Here is a 27,211-nt window from a genome sequence, read left to right as displayed (position 1 = left end):
GTACTGCGGTCCAAAATCATGTAAAATGGCTATGTAGTGCATTTCTCTTGGTACTTGGAAACAGGGCAAATTATACCACAGCCACTCCACTCCTTACCTCTGTAGACTCCCCAGATCTACATTCTGTGAGATATCTGTACTCTGCTCCCTTGCGCACCTTTACTTTAATTGCTCTACTACTGCTCCAACCGCCAAGGCCCTAAACTCTGGAATTTCTCTCCAAAATCTTTCTGTTTCTCAACCTCTCTTTCCACCATTATGATGGCCCTTAAAGTGCTACACTTCAACCAAGCATTTGGTCATCTGCCCTAAAATCTCCTTTGGTAGCTTAATGTCATATTTAATTTTATAAAGTTCCTTTAAAATGCTTTGGGAGATTTAAGTACAAGTTGTTGTTATAACCTAGAAGAAGTCAAATCTGGTGCACAAGAGGCAGATGCAGTCCAGTAAAAGAATGGTAGGCTCAGTGAGATGTTGGTTGTTGGAAATTGCACTGGATGACTCAGGAGATTTAGAGCCACTTTTCAAGAACATTTTCCACTGGAGGATTTGGAGCTGAGAGGGAACATCATTCTTTGAGATAGCCCAAAGCAGGGAGAAGGGCACTTCACAAGAGGCAAATGATAACTAATGACAACCCATTCTGTGTTACACACAACAAAGATGAGTACAATTGCAGGTCTAATGTGAGGAAACCACAAAACAGCACTTATGTGTGAGTGAAATGACATTGGTAGTGTTTATCAGTTACCCGAAAAATATACGTCTGAAAGATACCTTGGCTTATGCTGAATGGAAAAAGGCAAGGCACCAGCTCAGGGTAGTACAGCCTTCTGAATAATCACCCTCCCCACACTCTCTGTGGCTACCTAAAATTACCGGTGGAATAAAGTGAATTGCAGAGCAGTCAAGACTTTTGTAGCCACAGCGATATGTAGGCATATGACTGCAGTTTAGGTCCTTTGTGCACCTGCTCCTTCGACTCCTTGGTGAAGGGGTACACTTCAAAAGTAATTCTTTCAATTTAGCTCTGAATTTTTTGTGGGAAGGGTGATTATTCAGAAGGCTGTACTATCCTAAGCTGGTCCCTTGCTTTCTCCATTCAGCATAGATGATTCACTTTATGTCGTAGAGTCATCACGTCATAGAGATGTACAGCTTGGAAACAGACCCTTCGGTCCACGCCGTCCATGCCGACCAGATATCCCAACCCAATCTAGTCCCACCTCCCAGCACCTGGCCCATATCCCTCCAAACACTTCCTATTCATATACCCATCCAAATGCCTTTTAAATGTTGCAATTGTACCAGCCTGCACCACTTCCTCTGGAAGCTCATTCCATATAAGTACCACCCTCTGCGTGAAAAGGTTGCCCCTTACGTCCCTTTTATATCTTTCCCCTCTCACCCTAAACCTATGCGCTCTAGTTCTGGACTCCCCAACCCCAGAGAAAAGACTTTGTCTATTTATCCTATCGATGCCCCTCATAATTTTGTAAACCTCTACAAGGTCACCCCTCAACCTCCAACGCTCCAGGGAAAACACCCCAGCCAACTCAGCCTCTCCCTATAGCTCAAATCCTCCAACCCTGGCAACATCCTTGTAAATCTTTTCTGAACCCTTTCAAGTTTCACAACATCTTTCCGATAGGAAGGAGACCAGAATTGCATGCAAAATTCCAAGTGTCCTGTACAGCCACAAACGCTCACTGGGGAAATTCACGACTGTTCCAGAGCATCTCTTATTGTGATTGGGCATCAAAATACTGCAGCGAGGGTGAGGGGTGCCAATGGTGGGGAGGTCTCACATGTGATTATGTGGTCAGCACAAATTCACCACTGTCTATGCATAGGTGTAGTTACACCATTCGAACTCTCTGCATTCAAACATTCATCATCTCCACTCTTCACAGCCCTGTCTTGTAAATTTCATCTAAATTAGCTCCAATGCAGCATAAACAAAGTCTGTCTAATATTCTTGTTCTTGTGGAGGACCTATTAATTTAAAAAGTGGGATCCTTAATTGTTTCCTGCATGGCTGAGCGGATCAGACACATATTACTTAAGGAGAGGTGATGGCCTAGTAGTATTATTGCTCGACTAGAAAGCTGGAAACCCAAGTAATGTTTTGGTTGAGCTGGCTCAAATTCTGACATGGAAGGTGTTGGAATTTTGAGATTTTAATAAAAATCTGAAATTAAGAGTCCAATGGTGATTTTGAAACTGTTGCTGACTTTTGGAAATTTTAAATCTAATGGCTGCAATGAGGTGAGCTCTTCCAAGTTCAGGACAAAAAAGATACCCCCTTCAACCAGACACATCTGAACTAAAGGCCTGGAAGGATAGATCGCATCGAAACTAGGGGGAGCTGGCAAATTGGATACACAGTTGGCTTGATGGTAGGAAGCAGAAGGTAATAATGGAAGAATTCCTGTCAGACTGGAGGCCTGTGCCTCGTGGTATACCTCAGGGGTCGGTGCTGGGCCCACTGCTGTTTGTTATCGATATCAATGATTTGGACGAGAATGTACAAGACACGATTAGTAAGTTTGCAGATTACACTAAAATAGGTGGTATCATGGACAGTGAGGAAGGTTGTCAGAAATTGCAGCAGGACTTTGATCAGCTGGGGAAGTGGGCCAAAAAAAGGCAAATGGAATTTAATGTAGAGAAGTATGAGGCCTTGCATTTTGGAAAGTAAAGTCAAGGTAGAAGTTTCATGGTGAATGATAGTGTCTCAAGGACTTTAGTGGAACAGAGGGACCTTGGAGTTCAAGTGTATGGTTCTCTGAAAGTGGAGTTATAGGTGGACAGGGCAGTGAAGAAAGCGTTTGGCACACTGGCCTTCATCAATCAGGGCATTCAGTGTAGAAGTTGGGAAGTTATGTTGCAATGGTATAGGATTTTGATGAGCCCACACTCAGTTTTGGTCACTTTACTATAGGAAGGATGTTATTAAAGTGGAAGAGTGTGGAAGAAATTTACAAGGCTGTTGCCAGGACTCAATCTTCTGAGTTATAGGGAGAGGTTGGACAAGTTAGGACTTTTCTCTTTAGAGCGTATGAGACTGAGGGGGATCATATAGAAGTTTATAAAATCATGAGAAACATGGATAGAGTGAATGCACTCAGTCTTTTTCCCAGGGTTGTGCAATCGGGGACTAGAAGCCACCGGTTTGCTGTTTTCATCGGTCAGAGCATTGAGTATAAGGGTTGGGACATCTTGTTGCAATTATACAATTCGTTAATGAGGCCACATTTGGAGTACAGCATGCAGTTCTGGTTGCCCTAATATAGGAAAGCTATTATTAAACTAGAAAGAGTGCAGAAAGATTTATTAGGATGCTACCTGACCTGGAAAGTTTGAATTATAAGGAGACATTGGATAGGCTGGGGCTTTCCTTACTGGGGTGTAGGAGATTGAAGGGTGACCTTATAAAGGTTCATAAAATCATGAGAGGCATAGGTAAGGTAGATGGCCAACTGCGTTTTCCCATGGTAGCAGAGTCTAAAACTAGAAGCATAAGCTTAAGGTGAGAGGGGAGAGATACAAAAGGGTTCTGAGGGCAATTCTTCCACACGAAAATAATGAGTGTCTGGAATGGGCTGCTAGAGGTAGTGGTGGTGAGTTCAATTTTGTCATTTAAAAACATTTGGACAAGTACATGGATGGGGTAGGTATGGAGGGATATGTACCAAATGCAGGCAAATGGGGCTAGTTTAATTGTGAAAACTGAGCAGCTTGGGCTATTTGGGCTGAAGGGCCTGTTCCAACTTCTATGACTCCATGTTCCCAAACTACACTAGTCCCACTTGCCTATATTTGGCCCATAACCCGCCAAATCTTTCCCATTTATACACTTACCTAAATGTGGATTAGATTAGATTAGATTTCTTTACAGTGTGGAAACAACAAGTCCACACCGACCCGCCGAAGCGTAACCCACCCATACCCCTACATTTACCCCTTACCTAACACTACGGGCAATTTAACATGGCCAATTCACCTGACCTGCACATCTTTGGACTGTGGGAGGAAACCGGAGCACCCGGAGGAAACCCACGCAGACACGGGGAGAACGTGCAAACTCCACACAGTCAGTCGCCTGAGGCGGGAATTGAACCCGGGTCTCTGGCGCTGCGAGGCAGCAGTGCTAACCACTGTGCCACCGTGCCGCCCACAGTGTCTCGTAAACGTTGTAACTGTACCTGCATTCATCACGTCCTCTGGCAGTTCATTCCACACATGAACCACTCTCTGTGCAAAGAAGTTGCCCCTCATGTCTTTTTTCAAACTTTTTCCTCTCACCTTAAAAATATGCCCCTAGTTTTGAATTCCCCACTTGAGGGAAAAGACTCTCGCTAGTGTCATATGAATGTGTCTGAAATTAAGCAGATATAGTTCTAATTCTGTATTATAGTTTTGATGTTAACCAGTGTTTTCCACTTGTTTTAAGAACATGTTTTGTGTGACAATAAATGGATTATTTTGAGTGAATTAAAGAAAACAGTGAAATTCCCTTTTATTCTGGATTGTAGGATACAAGGGTCTCATTTGATCATTTTGGTTCTGTAGAAGGGTCACTGGACCTGAAATGTTAACTATGATTCTCTTATCACAGATGCTGCCAGACCTGTTGAGTTTCTCCAGCTATTTCAGTTTTTGTTTCAGATCTCCAACATCCACATTTCTTTGTTTTTTGACTATTTTAGGGATTGGATCAACATTTTTATGTGAATGGTGTGATTGATGGAATAGTGGGGTTTGCGTATCAAAGCATTCCTCCCATCACAGATCTAAAAAATCAAAACCTCATAATTTTGCCATGTTCCTGAAACTGGGGGATATCAAAATTAATCTTAAAGTAAAGGTGAAATCAAGAAGACTTTTTTCCACATAAAGTAGCAGAAATCTGGAATCCTCTTCTATAACAGGTTCCGACTGCTCAGTCAAATGGTGCTTTTCAGGTTGTGATAGGCAAATTTCTGTTCTTGCTTTTCATCAAAGCAGTCAGGTGGATTTACATAAGCTGCTGCTTTCTGCTTAGTGAAGTCTGGCAGCTGAGTCACACAGTTATTGTGGAACCACTATACTGTATCTGGGAGTATCATGCGTATCTGTGGTGCAGTCAAGAGGATCGTAAAAATGCTTTTCTGTTGTGATTCACACTGTCCATCATGCTGCTTATATGAAGCTCCTGCTTCAGACCTAGTGGGAACTCAAAGCCTGAGCTAATGATTATTTAGTAACTAGCTCACTTTGAGGAGGTATATAGGACTGAAGCAGTGTAGATTATAATCATATACTGTACTCCAAAGAGTGTACAGCATGAAAATGAAGTGCCAGATTGGCGAAATACCTTCCAATGAATTGACACTCATCCTTCAAGAATGTATGGCATTCTGAGAGCAGCAGGCTTTCACCTAGCCATGACTGAAGCTTGTCAGTTTAATTGGCCAAAGTCTTCCCACTTGCCCAGTGACTTAGCAGTTTGGGAAACTAGTGTTGTGTTTGAGAAAGTCTGTATTAAAGAAGCTGTTTAATTCTGACCAAGGGGGATACAGTAGGCTTTGGAATCTGGAAGATAGTGGGATAAAGTTAAAAATCACACAACACCAGGTTATAGTCCAACAGGTTTATTTGGAAGCACTAGCTTTTGGAGTGCTGCTTTTTCGCCAGATGGTTGTCACCAGGTGTGAAGGAGCAGCACTCTGAAAGCTAATGCTTCCAAATAAATCTGTTGGACTATAACTTGATGTTGCATGATTTTTAACTTTGTACACCCCAGTCCAACACCACCATTTTCAAATAGTAGTATAAGTTTATCTGACATTGGTATCAGGGGATATAACTCCCCACTGTGGGGAAAATCCCCATCTCTTTTTATTTTCTAATGAACTTGTTCAGCGATGTTAACTCACACCCCTGGAGCAGGTAGGCCTTGAACCCAGCCTCCTGGTCCAGAGGTAGGGACACCAGCAGCACTGTGCCACAACAGCCCTTCACCGCCTCTTGACTGGGAAACTTCCAACCGATGTTTCAGATCAAATAATGTTTCATCAGATTCTAAACCTCTCTGCATCAGCCACAGGTTTGAAATAAAATGAGGGTGTGACGAAGTTTTCTGCAACTTTTGTAGAAATTTCTTTGCACAATGTATTATGATGCAATTGAAAAGTGAACAGGGTGGTAAAAAAGGAAAGAATGCTCTGAGGTTCTGCTCTACTACATTCTTTTCCTTGAGTGTCAAGTGGCTGGATGGATATAAACTTGTTTTACTTCTTCAGTTGTGTGCTTAAATGTTTCCTTTATGTTTTAATACAGCCAATTTCTTTTTATTATTCATTCATAGGCTAGCCACCCATCCTTAATTATCCAGAGGACAGTTAAGAGTCAACCAGATTGCTATGGGTTTGGAGTCACATATAGGACCAGGTAAAAGTAGCAGTTTAGTTCCTTAAAGGATACGAGTGAATGAAATGGGTTTTTCCATGGCAATGGTTTCATGGTTATCATCAGACTCTTAATTCAAGATTTCTTTTCTTATTGAATTTAAATTCCATCGTTTACCATGGCAGGGTTCAAATCCATGTCCCCAGACCTTATCCTGGATGATCTCTGGATTAATCATCTTGTGACAACACAAGGCTATCGCCTCCTCTTTAATTTTATATGTAACCTGGAATAAACACAAACAAAACAAAGAACTGCAGATGTTGAGGACTGAAAGAAAAACAGAAATTATTGGAGAAACTCAGCATGTCTGACAGCATCTGTGGGAAGAAAGCCAACGTAATGCCTTGAGTCTGGTGATTCTTCATCAGAACTATGATTAGATCATGAGCAAACCTCTCAAGTGAGAGGTAGCCATGAAGCTATTTATTGGAAATTCCAATGTGCCTACAAAAACATTTCTTTAAATCAAAACCTGGTGCTTTAGTTTTGATATAGTTTAAGAGGAAAACCAGACACGACAACACATGTATCCTGGGATTATTACAAGTCAAGCAGAAGCTGATGTGAGGCTAATGACCTCCAAAAGGTGGAACCACTATACCTGGGAGTATTGTGCATGACTGTGGTGCAGTCAACAGGATCATACAAATGCCTTTCTGGTGTAGATCATGCTGTCCATCATGCTGCCTATATAAAAGTCCTGTTGCAGACCTACTGGGAATTCAGAGCCTGAACTGTCTAATGATCATTTAGTGACTTTGAGGAGGTATGTGGGGGACTGAGGCAGTGCAGATCACAATCAAAGGTTAGCCTCACCCTGAATCTTGGGTAATCCTGCAGCCATTAGCAAGAGCTGCTTTCTTCACATTTGGCCTATGCATAAGATAGTCTTCCAGTCCATACAATGCCGCAGAAAGTACTCTATATCTCTTTGAATTTTACACAGTTATTTGTTCATGAGATGTGGACATCACTGTCCAAGGGAAGCATTTATTAGGCGAAAGTGAACACTGCAGGTGCTGGAGATCAGAGTTGAGAGTGTCATGCCAGAAAAGCACAGCAAGTCAGGCAGCATCCGAGGAGCAGGAGAATCGACGTTTTGGGCAAAAACCTTCATCAAGGAAGCATTTATTGCCCGTATCTAATGCCCTTGAGGATTGCCTTTTTCTATTTCCACTCTTCTTTATAACTAGCCTTTGTATGTGGCAGGGTCCAAACAAAATTATTCACGAAGATTTATTGAGAAAAACTGTGCAGCGATTACTGGGAAATGCGATACCCAATATGTATCACAATATATCATTGTAATAAAGTCATGTTATTTTGGAAAAAAAAAGTGCAAGTGCTTTTTTTTCTCAGAAACCTAACACTTATTTCAGTCTTCTAAAAGGAAAATATTACTTTTAGTGCAATGAGGAAAATGAAATCATTGACACAGATTCACAATTAATCATTTCTTGGAATTCTCATTATCCATATTTGCCAATAAAATGACTCATGAAATTTGTTCTTCAATTTAATTTATACAAAAAAATGAAAAGAACACAACTGTTCACAAAACCCAAACAGGGTTAAACAAAAAAGCTCAGTATCATTGTCGAATCCTGGACAGCTCTCCGATACGGTTTTGTCAACAGATTTGACCTGGTGTCAGCCATGCACTCCTCTGCTGACATGTCAAACTGTGGCTTGCCCTAAAGCAAAAAGTGCAATCAGCATCCGCTTAAAGATACACTGAGGCAGGATTGACCTGAGAATCTACAGAATTCCAACTCTCTTTTATACAGTCCAATGCATGTCTGAATCTGTTTGCTCTTGACCAGCAAGGCATTCTCGTGTCTGCTTGAGTCTTTTCACGTCCTGCAACAGCCGGTGAGGCTCCTTTTATTTTATTCAAAGTGCATCCATCGCGTTCTTGACTTCAGCTACAGTTATCACTGATCCTGAGAGTAAGCCCACCACACCCTCCCCAGATTCCCCCCACACCCATCCCAACCCCTCATAGCTACAAAACTCAACACCTGAATGAATTGACCCAGCTACCAATAGTTCTGCCAAAGGACCAACTTGCCAGATATGCACATTCTTCACTGTGGCAAAGATGTTTCTAAGAGCTGGAATTACTGTTGAATTTGTCTAGAACAGTCAAGTTGACATGTTGGAAAATCCACTGCTGGGTGTGCACTGAGGGATTGCATTTGCTCATGAAAATCTTCTTATCAGCGAGATTGCAGTCCATGCAGCTGTTGCTCACTGGGTGATACAAGGTCTTGTCCTAGGGAGTCCAAAAATAGAAAGATGAATTGTCAGTGCCCGTGAAATTCAGCATTACAGGAATAAATCCATCTGTCACATACGGCACTGTTCACTCATGAGATTAAAATATTCGGGTGAATTTTCTGTTCAACATGCTTTCAAGTTGAAGGCTTCAGATACCTATTCTGGAACATAGGAAACAGAGAAGGACATTTAACCCCTCCAGTCTGCACCACTGTTGAAAGAGATCATGGCTCATCCGTGTCCTAATTCCATATAACCACTTTTGCCTCATATCTCTTCTCAGCTTTGGTAAATAAAAGTCTATCGATCTCAGATTCAGAATTAAAATATGATCGACCATCATCAACATTTTTTATAGATTAATTTGCAGAAAAGCATTTATTGCCCCATCCCTAAATGCCCTTAAATTTAAAGTGAGCTGTTTCTAAAATTGTTGCAGAAAAAAAGATGTGAGATCAATTGTTAATGTTGAACCTGAGGTTGATATATTTTTGACAAGCTGCTGATGGCAGACGAAAGTTCCAAACTTTTACCATTGTTTCAACATAAAGATTTTTTTTTCACTTCTGAAAGGTCTGAGTAATTTTTTTTTGTTTCTACCTATATACTCTGTTGGTTCCCCTAAATATCTTTAAAAAACTTTGATCAAATCACCCTGTCATCTTGCAAATGCCAGGGAATCAAGCCCCAGCTTGTGTAATTTGCTAAATTGGCTTACCAATCTGCTAAGAGACTTCTACTTTGCAGAGGTACAGAAACTGCTATAGAACCATTGAACCATGGAAATGTTACTGCACAGAAGGGGGCCATGTGACCCATCTCAACCACACCGATCCAAAGGCATCCAGATGCCCTTTTTAATCCCAAATTCCTGCAGACAGCCCATAACTCTGCAAATTACAGCACTTAAGGTGCAGATCCAGGTGCTTTTTGAAAGAATTTAGGGTCTTTGCCTCCAGCATTCTTCAACACTTTCTCCTAGCACTTCCTGGACCATGCTTTTCACTGGCCACATCTCCTCTAGAGATCTTTACTTATATCCCATAGTCTTCCAAACATAGATAGTCAATTTCTACCATCTTTCCAAGACCCAGACTAAGATTTGTTCTGGTTGACCCATCTTGTCAGCCTGTTACTACCTCATTGAACTAATACCTTCCCAACTTGGCTCAATTCTTGATTTATCTCTCTCTTTCCATCAACATCCCATGTGATTTCTGGCATGCTCCTTCAGTTTAGCAGTCTCCAATATCTTAATTACTCTCTCTTCAGCCCAATCATTTGATATTCCATTTTCCACTTGAGACTTCTTCAATTTCTTCCCCAAACAAAGGCCCAAACAATCCCCCAATCACTGCCACTCTCCTCTGCCTGGCTGATTTGGTTATCACATTAAACTAATCCTCCTTTACCTCATCCCACTTTTTCCAATTAGAACTGTTGCTATGAGCCATATGTCTTAGAAACGTATGTTTTTAGTCCAAGTAAAAAACAGTTAAACTGGTGAATGAGATACATCTTTTATGTTTCCAAATAGAACTTACACATGAACAATACATTCATTTTCATGTATTACCTTTTTTTTCACCTTTTCATCCTCTTGGCAACATGGTTATGTGTCTTATAACATAACTATTGTACAATGTATTCTGAATTTTAGCTGTTAGTTATCTAGGATGATCTTAGAAAGGGCTTAAGCACTGGCTTTTGTCGCAATATTTTCAACTGAAGAGAAAAGTGCAGGGCTGAAACTCTCCATTTTCAGGACCCCTGCATTATGGTAGTCAGTTGAGCTTAAAAAAAGTTCTAACAGGACTAGAACTGGTCCTGTTATGATCCCAGCAGCCATTGTTATGAAACAAGTCTATAGGAAGGATGTTGTTAAACTTGAGAAGTGCAGAAAAAATTTACAAGGATGTTGCTGGGACTGGAGGGTTTAAACCATCAGGAGAGGCTGAATAGGCTGGGCTTTTTTTCCTGGAGCATTAGTGGCTGAGGGGTGATATAATGGAGGTTTATAAAATCATGAGGGGAATGAATAGGGTGAATAGCCAAGGTCTTTTTCCGAGGGTGTGGGAGTCCAAAACTAGAGGGCATGGGTTTAAGGTGAGACGGGAAAGATTTGAAAAAAACCTGAGGGGTAAGTTTTCCATGCAGAGAGTGGTGCGTGGTGTGGAATGAGTTGCCAAAGGAAGTGGTGGAGGCTGATACAATTCCAACATTTAAAAGGCATCTGCCAGGGTACATGAATAAGAAGGATTGAGCGGGACATGGGTCAAATGCTGGCAAATGGGACGAGGTCAGGTTAGGATGTCTGTTCAGTGCAGGCAAGTGCACCAAAGGGTCTATTTCCGTGCGTTAATCTCTGTAACTATTTGACTCTAAGTCAGATCCCAGACTGAAATTTAGATTATTAGACCATAGATTGTGTTTGTTTTTGGCGTTAACAAGGTCATTTTTCACTATAAGATAAGCACACAATGCTGCAGAGCTGGTTTAACAATAAAACAGAAGTGTGTTACACAAAAGAAATTAAGATAAATTAGAATAAACTGAACTATTCTCATACAGCACATGTTCAAACATTTTGAAACTCACAGCAAAATACAATCCCCTTAATCCATAAAACATTCCTTTCCAGTACTCAGACAAGAGAATTATCTTCTTTATCACAACTATAAGGTTCAATTCAACTGTGGTTTCATTCTCTGTCTTGAAAATCTGATAGCTTCCTATTAATTCTTCACACCAGTTCTGAAGAAGAGCCATATCAGACTGTAAATGTTAATTTTCTCCAGCATTCTCTGTGTTTGTTTGAACTTAGACTTTCTCAGCTGTAAATAACACTTGCAAAATTTTAACCAAATACTTCTGTTCTGGAACTTTAAAACTATGTTACTTACACTGAGGTAATCAAGTTTTTAATAATTCTAAACTATCTCCCTTGCTTAGGAGAACTGTCTTATACATCAAGCTTCAGCTAAGACATCTGCAACCTTGCAACCAAAAGGGCTTTCTTCAAGCTAGAGATGTTCCCATAAGACAAAAAAAAGTTCTAGAACCTTCTGGTAGAAACCTAATACACTACAATATTTAATTTGATTGGTTGTAAAAATTCACCCAATGGATTCAAAACTCCATTAATCTCTCTCTTGCTTTCTTCTACTGTGTTTTACAATATCATGGCTACAGAAATGCTTGCAAGTTAATCATTTATAGATACAGACCAAGGAGGAGAAAGTGAGGACTGCAGATGCTGGAGATCAGAGCTGAAAATGTGTTGCTGGAAAAACGCAGAAGGTCAGGCAGCATCCAAGGAACAGGAGAATCGACGTTTCAGGCATAAGCCCTTCTTCAAGGGCTTATCCTACTGCGAATCCTCTTACAAGGATGCCTTCCTTGAAGAAGCTCTCTTCCTCCCTGAAGAAGGGCTTATGCCCAAAACATCGATTCTCCTGTTCCTTGGATGCTGCCTGACCTGCTGCGCTTTTCCAGCAACACATTTTCAGCTCTAGATACAGACCAAGCCTATATACCAACAGCTCAATATCCAAATTCTAAAATCAATGATATTAAAATATAGATAGACATCACTATCCCAAATTCAGGAAACCACAAGGTACTGGCTATTGAACTATTTGTGAATGGAATATCTACAAAGGCAGCATGGCTACAACGATATAACTCCTCCTGCACATTCGAGATGACAGCATAAAAGTTGCATCATTTGCTTCCTTTTATTCAACAGGTTATGGGTAGACCATGGCCAAAGTGCACCAGGCAAACATTACAGCACTAGGGAGTAGGAATTTCTTTACTTGGAATGGATATTTTTTGTTTGCGTATGTGAGTATACGTGTCAGGTTAAGTGCTTGCAAATTCACAGCCCAAAATTACAAAGCATTCAGCAAATAATTGTGTTGATATTGGTGTAGAATACTTGGCAGTTGGAGTATATGAAGGAAAATGTGAAATTGTCCACTTAGGTAGGGAAAATAGAAAAGCAACATATTATTTAAATGGTGAGAGATTGCATCTTCTGAGGTACTGAATCACCTGGATGTCCTGGTATATCAATCACAAAAAGTTGGTTTGAAGGTAAAACAATGATTAGAAAGGGAAATGGAATTTATTACAAGGGGAATAGAACATTGAAACTGAAACATTTTGCTACAGTTGTACAAGACTTTAGTGAGACCCCATCCAGAGTACAGGACAGTTTTTAATCGCCTTATTCAAGAAAAGACATAATTGCTTTACAAGCCCTGCAGAGACGGTTCCTTCAAAGGATTCCTATGATAAGTGAAACATCTTGAAAGGAAAGGTTGGACAGGTTGGTCTGTATCCATGGAGTTTTGAAAATAAGCAGTGATGATATTGAAACATACAAGGTCCTGAGGGATCTTGACTGGTTGAATGCTGAAGGATGTTTCCACTCATGGGAGAGACTAGAATTAGGGAGTGCAGTTTAAAAATAAAGTCTCCATGTAAGGAAAATATACTAAAATTTTAATTTCTGCAGAGAGTCTTGAATCTGTGAAATTCTGTTTCCCAGAGAGTCATGAATTTTTTTTTAAGGCAGATGTAGCAGAGTCTCAATTAAAGAATAGACTAAGTATTTTGGAGGTAGGCAGCAAAGTGGAGACAAGGCCACAATCAGATCAGCCATAATTTTATCCTAATTTATAGCATCACAGAGTCAAACAGCACAGAAACAGACCCTTCAGTTCAACCAGTCCATGCCAACCATAATCCCAAACTAAATTAGTCCCACTTGTTTGTGTGTGACCCGTATCCCTCCAAACATTTCTTATTCATGTACTTATCTAAATGTCTTTTAACTGTTGCAACTGTACCTGCATCCACTCGTTCCTCTGGAAGTTCATTCCACACATGAACCATTGTCTGTGTAAAAAAAATGCTCCTCATGCCTTTATTAAATCTTTCTCCACTCAGCTTAAAAATATGCCCCCTAGTCTTGAAATTCACCCACCCTAGGGAAAAGACACCTGCCATTCACTTTATCTATACCCCTCGCTATTTTATAAACCTCTATAAGGTCACCTCTCAACATCTTACATTCCAGTGGAAAACATCCCAGCCTTTCCTTATAACTCAAACCCTCCATTCCCAGCAACATCCTGGTAAATCTCTCTGAACCTTCTCCAGCTTAATCCTATAGCAGGGAGATCAGAATTGGACATTATTTGTTTATAAATTATATACATAATTTGTATGTTCAGATGAAAAATTCACATGCATGTCAGTCTTCTTAGGCTGTAGTAAAAACATAACATTGAGATAGAGTCATGGCAATTTGACACAACATAAAAAGACTTACAATTACAAACATAGTTTGATTAGAGATCATTAGCATGGTTTTGTGAGGGACAGATCATGCCTCACAAACCTTATTGAATTCTTTGTGGCTGTGACAAAACAAGTTGATGAAGGTAGAGCAGTGGATGCGTTGTACATGGATTATAGTAAGGTATTAGATAAAGTTCCCCACCCCAGTCCAACACCGGCACGTCCAAATCATGGGTGAGTCTGTTTGAAGGAAAAGGAATGACCGGCAAATGGGAGGCTTTTAAAAGTGTGATCTCAAGAATCCAGTATGTCCCTGTTAGGGTGGGGGCTGAAAATGTGTTGCTGGAAAAGCGCAGCAGGTCAGGCAGCATCCAAGGAGCAGGAGAATCGACGTTTCGGGCATAAGCCCTTCTTCAGGAATGAGCCCCTCATTCCTGAAGAAGGGCTTATGCCCGAACCATAGATTCTCCTGCTCCTTGGATGCTGCCTGACCTGCTGCGCTTTTCTAGCAACACATTTTCAGCTCTGATCTCCAGCATCTGCAGTCCTCACTTTCTCCTGTTAGGGTGGGCTCATTCAGAAAGTAAGGAGGCATGGGAGACAGGGAAACCTGTCTATCTGGATACAGAATTGCTAGGCCCATAGAAGGCAGAGGGTGGTGGTAGATGGAAAGTATTCAGTGACCAGTGGTGTTCCTCAGAAATCGATTCTGGGACCTCTACTCTTTGGAATTTTTGTAAATCATTTGGACGAGGAACTGAAGGGTGGGTTAGTAAGTTTGCTGATGACATGAAGGTTGGTGGAATTGTGAATAGTGTGGAGGCCTGTTGTTGGTTGCAATGGGACATTGACAGTATGCAGGGCTGGACTGAGAAACGGCAGATGGAGTTCAACCTGGAAAAGTATGAAGTCATTCACTTTGGAAGGTCAAATTTGAATGCAGAATAAGGTAGGATTATTGGCAGTATGGAGGAACAAAGGGATCTTGGGGACCATGTTCATAGATTCAAAGTTTCCACCCAGTTTGATAGGGTTGTTAAGAAGGCGTATGGTGTGTTGGCTTTCATTATCAGGGGGATTAGGTTTAAGAGCTGTGAGGTTATGTTGCGGATCTATAAAGTCCTTGTTAGACCAGGAATATTGTGGAACATTGTGTTCAGATCTGTTTGCCTCATTATTGGAAAGATACAGAAGCTTTTGACAGGGTGCAGATGAGATTTGCCAGGATGCTGCCTGATCTGGAGGAAATGTCTTATGAAGAAAGGATGAAGGAGATAGGGCTTTTCTCATTGGAGTGAAGAAGGATGAGAGGTGACTTGATAGAGCTGTACAAGATGTTGAGAGGCATAGATAAAGTGGATAGCCAGAGACGTTTTTCCATGGCAGAAATGTCTATCATTAGGGGGCATAATTTTAAAGTAATTGGAGGAAGGTTTGGGAGAGATGTCAGAGACAGGTTCTTTATTCAGAGAGTGGTGGGTTTGTGGAATGCTCTGCCAGCGGTGGTAGTAGAGTCAGATACATTAGGAACATTGAAGCAACTCTTGGATAGGCACATGGAAGTTAGTACAACGAAAGGTATGTAGGTTAGTGTCATCTTAAAGTCGAGTGCCGAAGGGTCTGTACTGTGCTGTACTCTTCTATGTTCTATGTTCTACCTTCTACAGACTGTCCTGAAACATGCTGAATTGTTATAATGCAGGAAATGTCATAATCAATTCATGCAGAGCAAACTATCACAGACAGCAAAGGATTATGATTAGATAATCAGCTTCAAAAGCTTTGATTGAGGGGATAAATACTGAAAAAAGGACTCAGGGAGAAATCACCCCTATCTTCTTCTTCACATTGGGATCTTTTACATTCATTGACTTAATTTAATCTCTCATCAGAAATACAGCATTGGATCTTCAGAAGCATCAACCTAATTATAAATATCCAAGGCAAGACTAATATTAGAACATCCAGCTCCAGAAGCCAGTTCTGCTCTGGCTGATCTGTTTGTGGTTTGAACTTCTCATCTCCTTCTGATAACCTTTGATTACCCTGTCTAACAAGGATCTATCTTCAGTACCAGACTCAAAATGTTAACTCTGTTTCTGTCTCTTCCAAAATGCTGCTAGACATGTTGAGTTTGTCCAGCATTCTCTGTGTTTGTTTAAGAATCTGCTTACATTCATCTTAGAAATAGTCAATGATCCCACCTCGATTGCCTACTGGCGCAGAGAATTATGTGGTCAGATTTGTGCTTTGGTTTCTTCTGTGGGACCTTAACCAGTGGCAATTTGCCTCAGGTGAGGAAACTGCTACTGGGCCAGCAGAGATTAATGCAATAGAACATAGAACATAGAACAATACAGCACAGAACAGGCCCTTCGGCCCACAATGTTGTGCCGAACATTTGTCCTAACTTAAGCACCTGTCCATGTACCTATCCAATTGCTGCTTAAAGGCCACCAATGATTCTGACTCTGCCACTCCCACAGGCAGCGCATTCCATGTCCCAACCACTCTCTGGGTACCCCTGACATCCCCCCATACCTTCCACCCTTCACCTTAAATTTATGTCCCCTTGTAACACTCTGTTGTACCTGGGGAAAATGTCTCTGACTGTCTACTCTATCTATTCCCCTGATCATCTTATAAACCTCTTTCAAGTCACCCCTCATCCTTCGCCGTTCCAATGAGAAAAGACCTCTCAACCTATCCTCGTACGACCTCGTTCCAATGAGAAAAGACACTCTCAACCTATCCTCGTACGACCTATTCTCCATTCCAGGCAACATCCTGGTAAATCTCCTCTGCACCCTCTCCAAAGCTTCCACATCTTTCCTAAAGTGAGGCGACCAGAACTGCACACAGTACTTCAAATGTGGCCTTACCAAGGTCCTGTACAGCTGCAACATCACCTCACAACTCTTGAATTCAATCCCTCTGCTAATGAATGCTAATACACCATAGGCCTTCTTACAAGCTCTATCCACCTGAGTGACAACTTTCAAAGAGCTATGAACATAGACCCCAAGATCCCTCTGCTCCCCACCTTACTAAGAACCCTACCGTTAACCTTGTATTCCACATTCTTATTTGTCCTTCCAAAATGGACAACCTCACACTTGACAGGGTTGAACTCCATCTGCCACTCCTCAGCCCAGCTCTGCATCATATCTAAGTCCCTTTGCAGCCGACAACAGCCCTCCTCACTATCTACAACTCCACCAATCTTTGTATTGTCTGCAAATTTACTGACCCACCCTTCGACTCCCTCTTCCAAGTCATTAATAAAAGTTACAAACAGCAGAGGACCCAGAACTGATCCCTGCGGAACTCCACTTGTAACTGGGCTCCAGGCTGAATATTTACCATCTACCACCACTCTCTGACTTCGACCGGTTAGCCAGTTCTCTATCCAACTGGCCAAATTTCCCACTATCCCATGCCTCCTGACTTTCTGCATCAGCCTACCATGGGCAATGCAGTGCCATGTGGGGGAAAGGCGAGTGCAGCAGCTGTGCAGGGCACGAAAAGGAAACAATAAGTCAGTCGAGCTTAAAATTTGGCTTCACCTCCTTGTGGACATGGTGACCTGTGGAGCTGGAGTTGTGCACAGGAAGCAATCTTGCTTGAAAATCTTGTCACATAACACCAGCTATATTTTGAAAGGTAATTGTATGCTAGGTTGCTCTTTCTTGCAGACGTACAACTGTACTGATATGATGGATTCTCTTAATTATTGCCTCCATTTCCTAATCCCCAGCCCTGGTCAGCTGTGTGGAAAGCTGCTAATCGGTTGTGATATCCTTGGATGCTCTTCAAAAGGCTTCTTCAGAAATTCTTCAGTCTCCCACCCCACCACTGCATCTGCCCTAACTGATGTCAAACACTCCTTTTTGGTTGCCCCTTCCTTTCAAATTTGTTTTGATCTTCCTCCCGCAGTCTCTCTGATTTCACTTCCTGTGCTGTGTTTAATTGTATAGATCACCTTACACTGGAGAACTGAGTGCTAATAGCACTTGACCTGGCAGGTGGAATTTGCACACTTCTTAATCATTTCAAGCTGATTTACATCTGAGAATAAAGATCAGCTTCAGAATGCTGCCAACTCAGCCATTCTGATAAATGTGGATTTGGACCAAGATTATTTTGTACCACTCTCTGCAGTAGCTGTTAAGTTATATTTATGACTGAGTACAAATAAGACTACAATGTAAGCAATTAGTGAGGAATGAACCTTAGCCGCCAAATCTTTGCAAGAAGACTTTAACTCTTGAGTTCCAGGAATACTGTACATGAGGTTGCTTCTGCAAGGCACAATGCAAAAAAGAAAGACATGCATTTATATGGTACTTATCACAATCATGGGGTGTCCCAAAGTGACTTACACTTTCTGAACTATTATTGCTGTGCAAACACAGTCGCGAATTCACTTACAAGAAATTCCCACAAAGTGCATTGATATGTACAAATATTCTGATTTGTATTGGCCCAGGACACTGCGAATACCTTTCCTGTTCTGTTACAAAATAGTGTAATGGGATCTCTAGCCTCAGATTAATGTCTCATGAGAAAGATGACTGCAACAGTAGAACACTCCCTCACTACTGACAGTGCATCACACCCTCAGTGCTACTTTGATTTACCAGCCAAATTAGGTGCTTACGTCTTATGAATGGAATTTGAATCTGTGATTTTATATTTCAGAGGAAAGTCTTCCCACCGACCCACAGCTGACACCATGTACGGGACTTGATTATGGGAATGAAGCTTGGAAATAAATATGTTTATTAACTGGACATTCTGCCTTTTAATTGCTGATATTGTGACACCAATTGTGAGAGAACTGATCCCGTAGTTCCAGTTGTGATTGTCTATGAGGAACAAACAAGGACAGGCCAAAATAAAAACTTTTCCAGTGTGTAGGATTTCTGCATTCTTGCACATGAAATTTCCTTTGTCATTCCAATTGCCAGCAGCTCTTTTCTAATTAGACTGAGGTTGTTTGATTGAGATGATTTGGTTGAGAATGGAATTATGGCTTTAAATTAATTGGCCATTGCCTGAGCAATGTGTGCTACAGGGGGATTTGTGGCAGATTTGGATAAGAAGTCCAACAAGGCCCATCTTGATGTCAGGACCAATTCACTACATTATACATGCATTTACCAAGTGGTAGACAGTGCTAGGAGTGGTGAGTTGTGAATTAAAGGGATTATAGCTTGTTAAATGTCTTATTAATTGCACAACTCACCTCATAAATATTCAGCTTCCTACGCTACTGAGCAATGTTCCTATATTCCTACATGCTGAACACGTTAGATGTCAACATGCAAATTGGAATGGGAACCTGCTGACTTCAGCTGATGATTCAAGATAGCAGCAGAGGTCAAGAAACAAAGAACAATACAGCACAGGAACAGGCTCTTCAGCCCTCCAAGACTTACACATTTTGACCTTGCATTGTAAAACTGTCTTCACTTACTGGATCCATATCCCTCTATTCCTTTCCTATTCATGTATTCGTCCAGGTACTTATTGAATGCTGCTATTGTGTCTACTTCCACCGCCTCCTCTGGCAAAGCACTTCCAAGCACTCACCATTCTTTGTGTGAAAAAAGTTGGACATTCCAGATGGGTCAGATGGCAGTCTGTTCCTTTTTTTTTCTTTCTCACATGTATTCTTTCTCTCTTGTCTTTTCCTCTTCTGCCAGCAGCTTGGAGGGTGGATGACGGCTAAACATCTTGGAGTAGAGCAGGACTAGCCAGCGGCCCAGGGTAGTGTGGGGGCAGCCAGCAGACCCAGATTGAAGCAGGGTCAGCCAGAAGCCTGGAACAGAACAGGGGGTGGGCAGCTGGCCTGGAGCAGAGGTAGGGATGGCTAGTGACCCACAGTGAAATGGGGATTGCCAGTAGGTGAGAGCAGAGGTGGAGGGGGGTGGGGTATTCGGCCACTGGCCTGGAGCAGAGCGGGGAGGGGCTGGCCAGCAGGCCCATAGAGAGTGCATCCAGTGAGCCGGGACCAGAGCAAGGATGGCTGGTGGCCCAGAGCAGAAGCGGGGGAAACCAGTGGCCTGGAGTGGATTGGGGATGGCCAATAGACCGGGATGGAGTCAACACAGCCAGCAGATCTGGAGCAAAAACAACTACTGATTGGGAACCAGGGAGACATCTGGTTAGACCACATGTAAACCCTTATAGAAAGACTGCAATGACAAGACAGGGGATAGAAGCAGAGGCATCTGTAGAGGTGAGGCCACAGACAGTATTGGAGGGAAAACTCAAGGTATATGGAGAGGGGCGGGGTTATGCAGAACAGCATCAGAGGAAATGGAAAGGTTATGGGATGTGGGAGGGTGGGAAGTTATTGGCTGTGATCACCACAGTGGACTCCACAGGGAAGCATAGAGGAGCAGTGTGGGCATGAGTAAGGAACAAAAGGTCAGGGTCTAGGGGGAGAGAGGACAGTTGGAGGTGAAGTTCAGTGTGGTGGGAGTGTGGATCTGAGGGAGGGAATAGGATAAAATTGACTGTTGAGGTAGTGTGAAGTAAAATGGATCATGGAAGCTCCGGTGTATCTGTGGCCAGGCAGGGCCCATTGCTGAAGGTGTCTGCCACAAGGTGTGCTCCCTGCTGTTACTTACTGCTCTCTAGTGTGAAATGCAACTGAAAAATAGTTGGGACGATGCCTTAGGTGGACATAGTCAACGGTCGGTTTGTCAGGTGAAACATGGGATCGACATTTGTTGGATGCTAGGACACTGAAGCATGCATCTGCAAATTCCAGCTACTTGCAATAATTTCTTCACTCATTTGCAATGCATGCAGAGTGATTGTGGTTAGACATCAAATCCTTGTCAAACGTGGATTGCATCATGCCATTAGAGCTTGCAAAATTAATATTGTCATCTCAAGTATGCAGAAATTAGTGAAAATAACTTGAAAGCGAGGTGAATTCTGGCCAAAAGTACACCATCAATTCTGAAACTTCCAAGGGTGTGTGGGATGAGGAGAATATCACTGCATCATCTGCCACGTAAGAATCTCAAGGACTGTTCTGAAGTAAATGGTACCTTTCCTGGTTGATGTGACTCTGGGATAGTGGGAAGGGGGTCAGAGGACAGTAGACACTCCCTTTGTTAATGTCATGTGGTGGTTACTCAGTCAATGCAGCACCTTCACCAAGTTGGTGCATGTGCTGTGACCAATGCCATGATGGAGCAGGTGATAGATCTTCTGAAGATGTGGTTCTGCTGCCGGTCTATATATTTCAGTACAGTCTGGGCAGAGTGTGCCACATCATCCTGGAGTGGTATGCTCTGCACAATTGGAGCAGGCAATGAGGGGATGTGATAGATGCCATGGAGCCGGGGAAACACGAGCAGTCTCGTGAGGAGGAGGATATTGAGAGGGGGAAGCTGACCTTGTACATGACAGAGCTCAGCAGCATGGGGCATTACAAACCAGACAGGACTTGACTGACACCCTGTTCCAGATGCTGAGAGCTGAGTGCAGAAGATCACCGTGAAATGTTTAATAGTCGTTGGTCATGATGTCAGGATTTGGTTTACATTGTGGGGGACAAACTGTAGCCTTTTTTGGATTTGTTTGCCTTCACTTTTACTGACTGTAATAAAGTTCATCTTTGGAACTATCTGACTGCTTGCATGTATTTGTGTTCCCCTACTGGTCAATGACAAGCTCCAATGAGTATTGGAGGCGCAGTAGTGGTGACTGAGAGAGGATGGTAAGACATGATGTAGTGAAGGACATGTAAACTGTGTGAGGTGCTAGTTAAACAGCAACCAGGATGAGAAAATGTTTTGTACATGGAACAGAGTTTCAGCCATACTGTTTACATACTTTAACAGTGTGCCTTTTTGGCTGTTGTGCCATTAGTTTACTGATGACAGGCAACATCAGATTGACTGGGTGCACAATCACCTTTTCATGATGGATGCTGGTCTCTCAGTGGATATCTGCTAAGGAGTGAGTTGTTCCAGGAATGGTATGTGGTAAGATCCGCATATAATTAAAGATGCGGGGGCACCATAGAGTTGAGTAGGTATTAATTCAGGAAAGGTTGGTATGAAACCTGAGAAATCTCACTTGCCCTCACAGTGAGACTCTTTCCATAAAACTTGATGCAGCTTAGACTTAACCAAAAAAAAAAGGTAAGATACAGCCCCTCATCTTTGACCACAGCTACATTACTTAAAGCTTGGAATTTCATCCATATCTCTCTTTACCCTCCTTTCTTCTTCTTAGCCAGTCCCTTGGAATTGAGGATGACTTGTTTCCACACCAGTATGATGGGTTCACAGGTGGCTGATAAATCAAGTACATGATCTGATGACTCCATCATTTGCAGGGCAGGATTGATTCAGTTAGTTGTTTTGGGGTTTATGCTGTCCCTCCAATGCCATCCTTCGCCTCTCAAATTCCCAATGAATTCCCAACTCTCAATATGTTTGGTGCCTTCCTGAATGAGTCATCTCCATTTTGGTCAGTCTCAAGCTAGCACCTCCCATGAGTCAACAGAGATGTCTGACCTCTATCCTAAAATTTCATTGCGTGATTCCGTGTCAAATTTAACTTGATTTGATTTGATTTGATTTGATTATTGTCACATGTACTGAAATACAGTGAAAAGTATTGTTTAATGTGCTATCCAGGAAAATCACACCTTACGTAAAACATCAGAATGCAGAGTATAGTTTTAAAGCTACAGAGAAGGTGCAGACAAAGATCAACTTAATTTATGAGAGGTCCATTCAAAAGTTTGATAACAAGGGGGAAGAACCTGTTCTTGAATCAGTTGGTATGTGTTTTCAAACTTTTGCAACTTCTACCAGATGGAAGAGTGTATAACAGAGTATAACCAGGGGTGGGAGAGATTTTTGCTGATGTTGGCTGCTTTTCTAAGGCAGCAGGAAGTGTCGATGGAGTCAATAGATGGAAGGCTGGTTTGTGTGATAGACTGAATTGCATTCGCAACTCTTTGTAATTCCTTGCAGTCTTGAGCAGAGCAGTTGCAGTTTTTGACTGATTATGCTTCTGTGAAGTATACTGAGAGATCTTACAATATTAAAACTATGATATGAATGTAAGTTGTTAGTCATTATGTTTAGTCTGGGGACCAAATTTAAAGTGTAATGACTAATAGGTTGGAATGGCTGAAACTGTATACAGTGTTGGTGGTGCTGGAACATGATGATGAGAAACACATGCTAATGGGTAACATTGTTGAAATGGCAGTTCACTTAGTAATCATAGAAGCACAACCCTCACACAAATATTGAAACACTATAATTGGTTACAAAGAACATTGCATTATTTGGCAATAAGCTACCACTAACACAAATGGCATAAACAAAGTCTGAAAATATTCAAGTAAAAAGATATTACTGCTTGCCACTGAGAACTGTTTGCAAACAATATTGTCATCTAAGACTGATAATCACTTCAGTTTTCTCAGAGCAAAGGTTTGATTAAGCCACTTTATCAACTGCACTCTGTGGTCATAAATAATCACACTTTGTTGTATCTTAAATTCCTATCAGCAAACAGCAATATAAAATGTATGTGACGCTTACAAAAACCACTTGTTTCATGAATGTGAGAGGATTTTGAAACTCCAGGTACAGTTGAAAAACTAAAGGCTGGAAATTGATATCTGTATACATTCAGGTCTGAAAAAGCTGGGGGACTATGCAAGTGTGAAGTTTGATGTCCAAGGCTCTCATGAAATTCAGACTCAGCAGTCATCAGCATATTGCCAGAGAGCTGTGAGTGTCAATCTGATGTCTAGAAATAGTCAATTGGTTCTACAAGGATATGTGAATGTTGGCTGCAAAGGCCTTGAAGTAAGCCCCTTGATGAGATGACCTGCTCAAAATGATAGAGGCAATCGAAAGACTCCCAAGGTAATCACAGGAAGAGAGGAGCTCAAAACAAGAGGGTGAAGGCTATGTGAAGCCATAGCTGGGTGTGATTTTAAGGCAAGGCAATGGGAAGGGAGAAGGTGATTTGTAGAGGGTCATTTTGGAGGACTAGTCTATTAGAAAATAGCCTTATGAGGTCAGCATTGATATTTTGGACTGCTGTGCAAGACAGGGAGGAGTAAGAGTACTCTACCAACCTTCCATTCTGGTAAGAGCTTCTAAAAGGTTTAACCATTTGGTGCCTGGCCCCAGTGTTCTTTTGCTTTAAGGACATCTCCTTATATCACATGTACATGCATCACCAACTCTGGTTGGGTTCATGATATCTAAAATTTGAACAGGGGGAATTCAAGGCATTACCAGCACGTTTAATAATATAGCAGGCAGCACACTTCCAACACGAAACATGTGGGTACTGACTAATTACCATGTTGGATGGTTAGTCATGTGTTTCATATCTGTAAATGGATGTGGCCTCAACAAGATTTCAAAAAACATTGAAGTGTGTGCTTTGGGCTGACTGTATAATTTCGATTCTTGCATGGCGAATGCCAGTAATTGTTTGCTTCATTTAGGAACTGGAATTAATTCGCTTATTTCCTTGAATCAATATTATCCCCATCTAAATAGTGAAAGCTAATAGATAATAAAAATCCACTTTTAAATCATCTGTCACAGTCATAACTGAATGAAGGCTGGCCTTAGTAGGAGGAAAGGTTTGCTTTAGAGGGCTGTGAAATGAATCTGGAGTCTGTGAATAATTGGTAAGGTGGATAACTGGTGGATTTTTGTCTCTAACTAAGGTGGATAATTGGAGCAGTGATAGTAGATATTCAATTGTACTGAATTGCTTTAACCACATTTTTCTGTTTAGTTGGGCATACTGCAGAAAAAAAGAAATTCTTTATTTTTGGTGAGTTGTTCATATTAGCATAGTAAATACCTGCTGAGGATGAATTTACAGGGGCACTGTGACGAATTTATAGAATTATGAGAGGACGTTCGAGATCAATGGGTTGTGCTGGCTCTTTCAAAGAACCTCTGATTTAGTCCAACTCTGTTACTCTTTCCCCATAGTCCTGTAAATGTTTCCTTTTCAAATATTTATCCAATTCCCATTTGAAAGTTATTATTAAATCTGCTTTCACTATCCCTTCAGGCAGTGTGTCCCAGATCATCACAACTCACTGCATATAAAACAAAATTCTCCTCATCTCCCCCTCTGGTGCTTTTGCCAATTACTCTTAATCTTTGTTCTCTGCTTACCAATTCATGCTATTAAGAGCTTCTCCCTGCACACTCTATCAAAACCCTTCAAAATTTTGAAGACCTCTATAAATCTTTCCTTTAGCAGGAATGCTGTAGCGTAAATGCAGTATAATGGACCCTCAGCCTTCTGACTACACAAAGAGAGATGTCAGGGCTGATGAATGGAGTGTTCTTCTGCTTTGTGATAGCAACTGCAAGCAGTCTCAGCAAGAGCCGGATTCAGACTGAAGCTTCTTTCATTTTGCACTTGTGTCCAGGGCAGCCAATATAAATAACAACGCAAACTTGCCAGGACCATCAAAAAATAGCATGCCCTTCCAGCTGCCGGCCTTGGTAGTAAATCTGAGAATTTCATATTGCTGTTGCTCATTGGGAAGAACATGACACCAAGAAAGCACTGGGGTTAGGTAGAAGAAACATAATCTTCCTGTACCCTGACTGACAATACACTTTGCCCCAATTTCAGAACGAAAATAGCTTTACATTGCTGATTGGAATCAAGCACTAGAGCAGTTACTTATGCCCAGTCCAGCACATTGTCTAACAAAGAAGCTTTCTTTTTCTTAACCCCTTTCAAATTTTTGCAAAGTACTGTGATTGAATCACTTCCTTTAGATTGCACAGTACTGTCTGGGATATGCACTTATATGCTGAGATGTCACACTGATGAGTCAATTGCAGCAACGCCAAGACTTGCAATTTTGTTAAGGATTTATTGAGTTTGTAGCATTGTGCCGATGTGCATGATTCATGGGAACTGAGCACACAAGACAGAGAGAAAGAGAGAGAGAGAGAGAGCAATTTCAGTTGCCTTTATTTAATTTCAGTGCTGACTCAAGTGTTGCTTACAGCCAGAGGCAACACCAAAGTAAACTTTCCGGATTTGTCAAGGATGCTGGCTGGGAACACCCAGTTCAAAGAACATAAAATAGATATTGTGCAAATTAAAAATGTTCTTGTAATGTGGATGATGCTGACACAGATGGCATTTATTACCCATACCAGTTGCTCTGAGATGGTGATGGGGCCTTTTGCATGGGCCACTAAAATCCTCTTGGTGATGGAACACTCAGGATAGTGTTAAATCAGAAATTTCCAGAATATTCACCCAAAAATGGCAAAGGAGTGGAACAGATATCCAGGTTAGGGTAGAGGCTAATTTGTCAGGAACTTTGAAGAGCTACAAGGTTGTGGAGAAGTAACATTGTCCCTGTGCTGTGAATCCAGAAGACTATGTCTGTGGGTGTGGGTTCAAATCCCACCTGTGTAGATATTGAAATTTTAATTCTGTATGGAAAATATGGAACTAGAAACTGGCATAAAGGTGATCATGTGGTAAAATCTTATAGGGGCCTGAGCAGTGCAACTGCAAGAAGTCTACTAAGACTTTTCTCAATATCAAGAGCAACTAGCTGCATTTTCCAATCAAATTTTGGGTGCCGAAATGAGATTCTCACTAGGCAGCAGTGAGGTGCCTATTAAAGAGGATTATTACTAGTTATCACCTTAATTAAATGCAAATCTCACCTTGTTAACAGAAAGTCAGAGTGGGTATCTGATGGCTTCAGCTTGCTGCTTTCACTTTGGAAAACTCGTACGAGCATCTCAGGGCACGATTTGTAGTAGTCATGGGCGATTTCAACTTCCCAAATATTGATTGGAAGCTCTTTAGATCAAGTAGATTGGACGTGGTGGTGTTTGTGCAGTGTGTCCAGGAAGCGTTTCTAACTCAGTATGTAGATTGTCCGACCAGAGGGGAGGCCATATTGGATTTGGTACTCGGTAACGAACCGGGACAAGTGATGGGATTGTTAGTGGGTGAGCATTTTGGTGATGGTGACCACAATTCTGTGACTTTCACCTTGATTATGGAGAGAGATAGGTGCGTGCAACAGGGTAGGTTTTACAATTGGGGGAAGGGTAAATACGATGCTGCAAGACAGGATCTGAGGAGCATA

General features: G+C 41.7%; 1 protein-coding gene across 1 annotated transcript in view; it reads right to left on the bottom strand.

Annotated features, from left to right (window-relative positions):
* Positions 1 to 8,460: 8,460 nt before the first annotated feature.
* galntl6 (polypeptide N-acetylgalactosaminyltransferase like 6) overlaps positions 8,461 to 27,211 on the bottom strand; it is a 242,319-nt gene continuing 223,568 nt past the window's right edge. Inside the window, exon 9 of the mRNA XM_043674606.1 lies at positions 8,461 to 8,731. Coding sequence (XP_043530541.1) covers positions 8,564 to 8,731 — 168 coding nt within the window. The 3' untranslated portion in view covers positions 8,461 to 8,563. The remainder of the gene's footprint in view (positions 8,732 to 27,211) is intronic.

The sequence above is a fragment of the Chiloscyllium plagiosum genome, chromosome 2, assembly GCF_004010195.1.
Source record: "Chiloscyllium plagiosum isolate BGI_BamShark_2017 chromosome 2, ASM401019v2, whole genome shotgun sequence".
Lineage (NCBI taxonomy): Eukaryota > Metazoa > Chordata > Chondrichthyes > Orectolobiformes > Hemiscylliidae > Chiloscyllium > Chiloscyllium plagiosum.
Note: the sequence above shows the minus strand (reverse complement) of the source record. Positions and strands in the feature narration are given on the sequence as shown.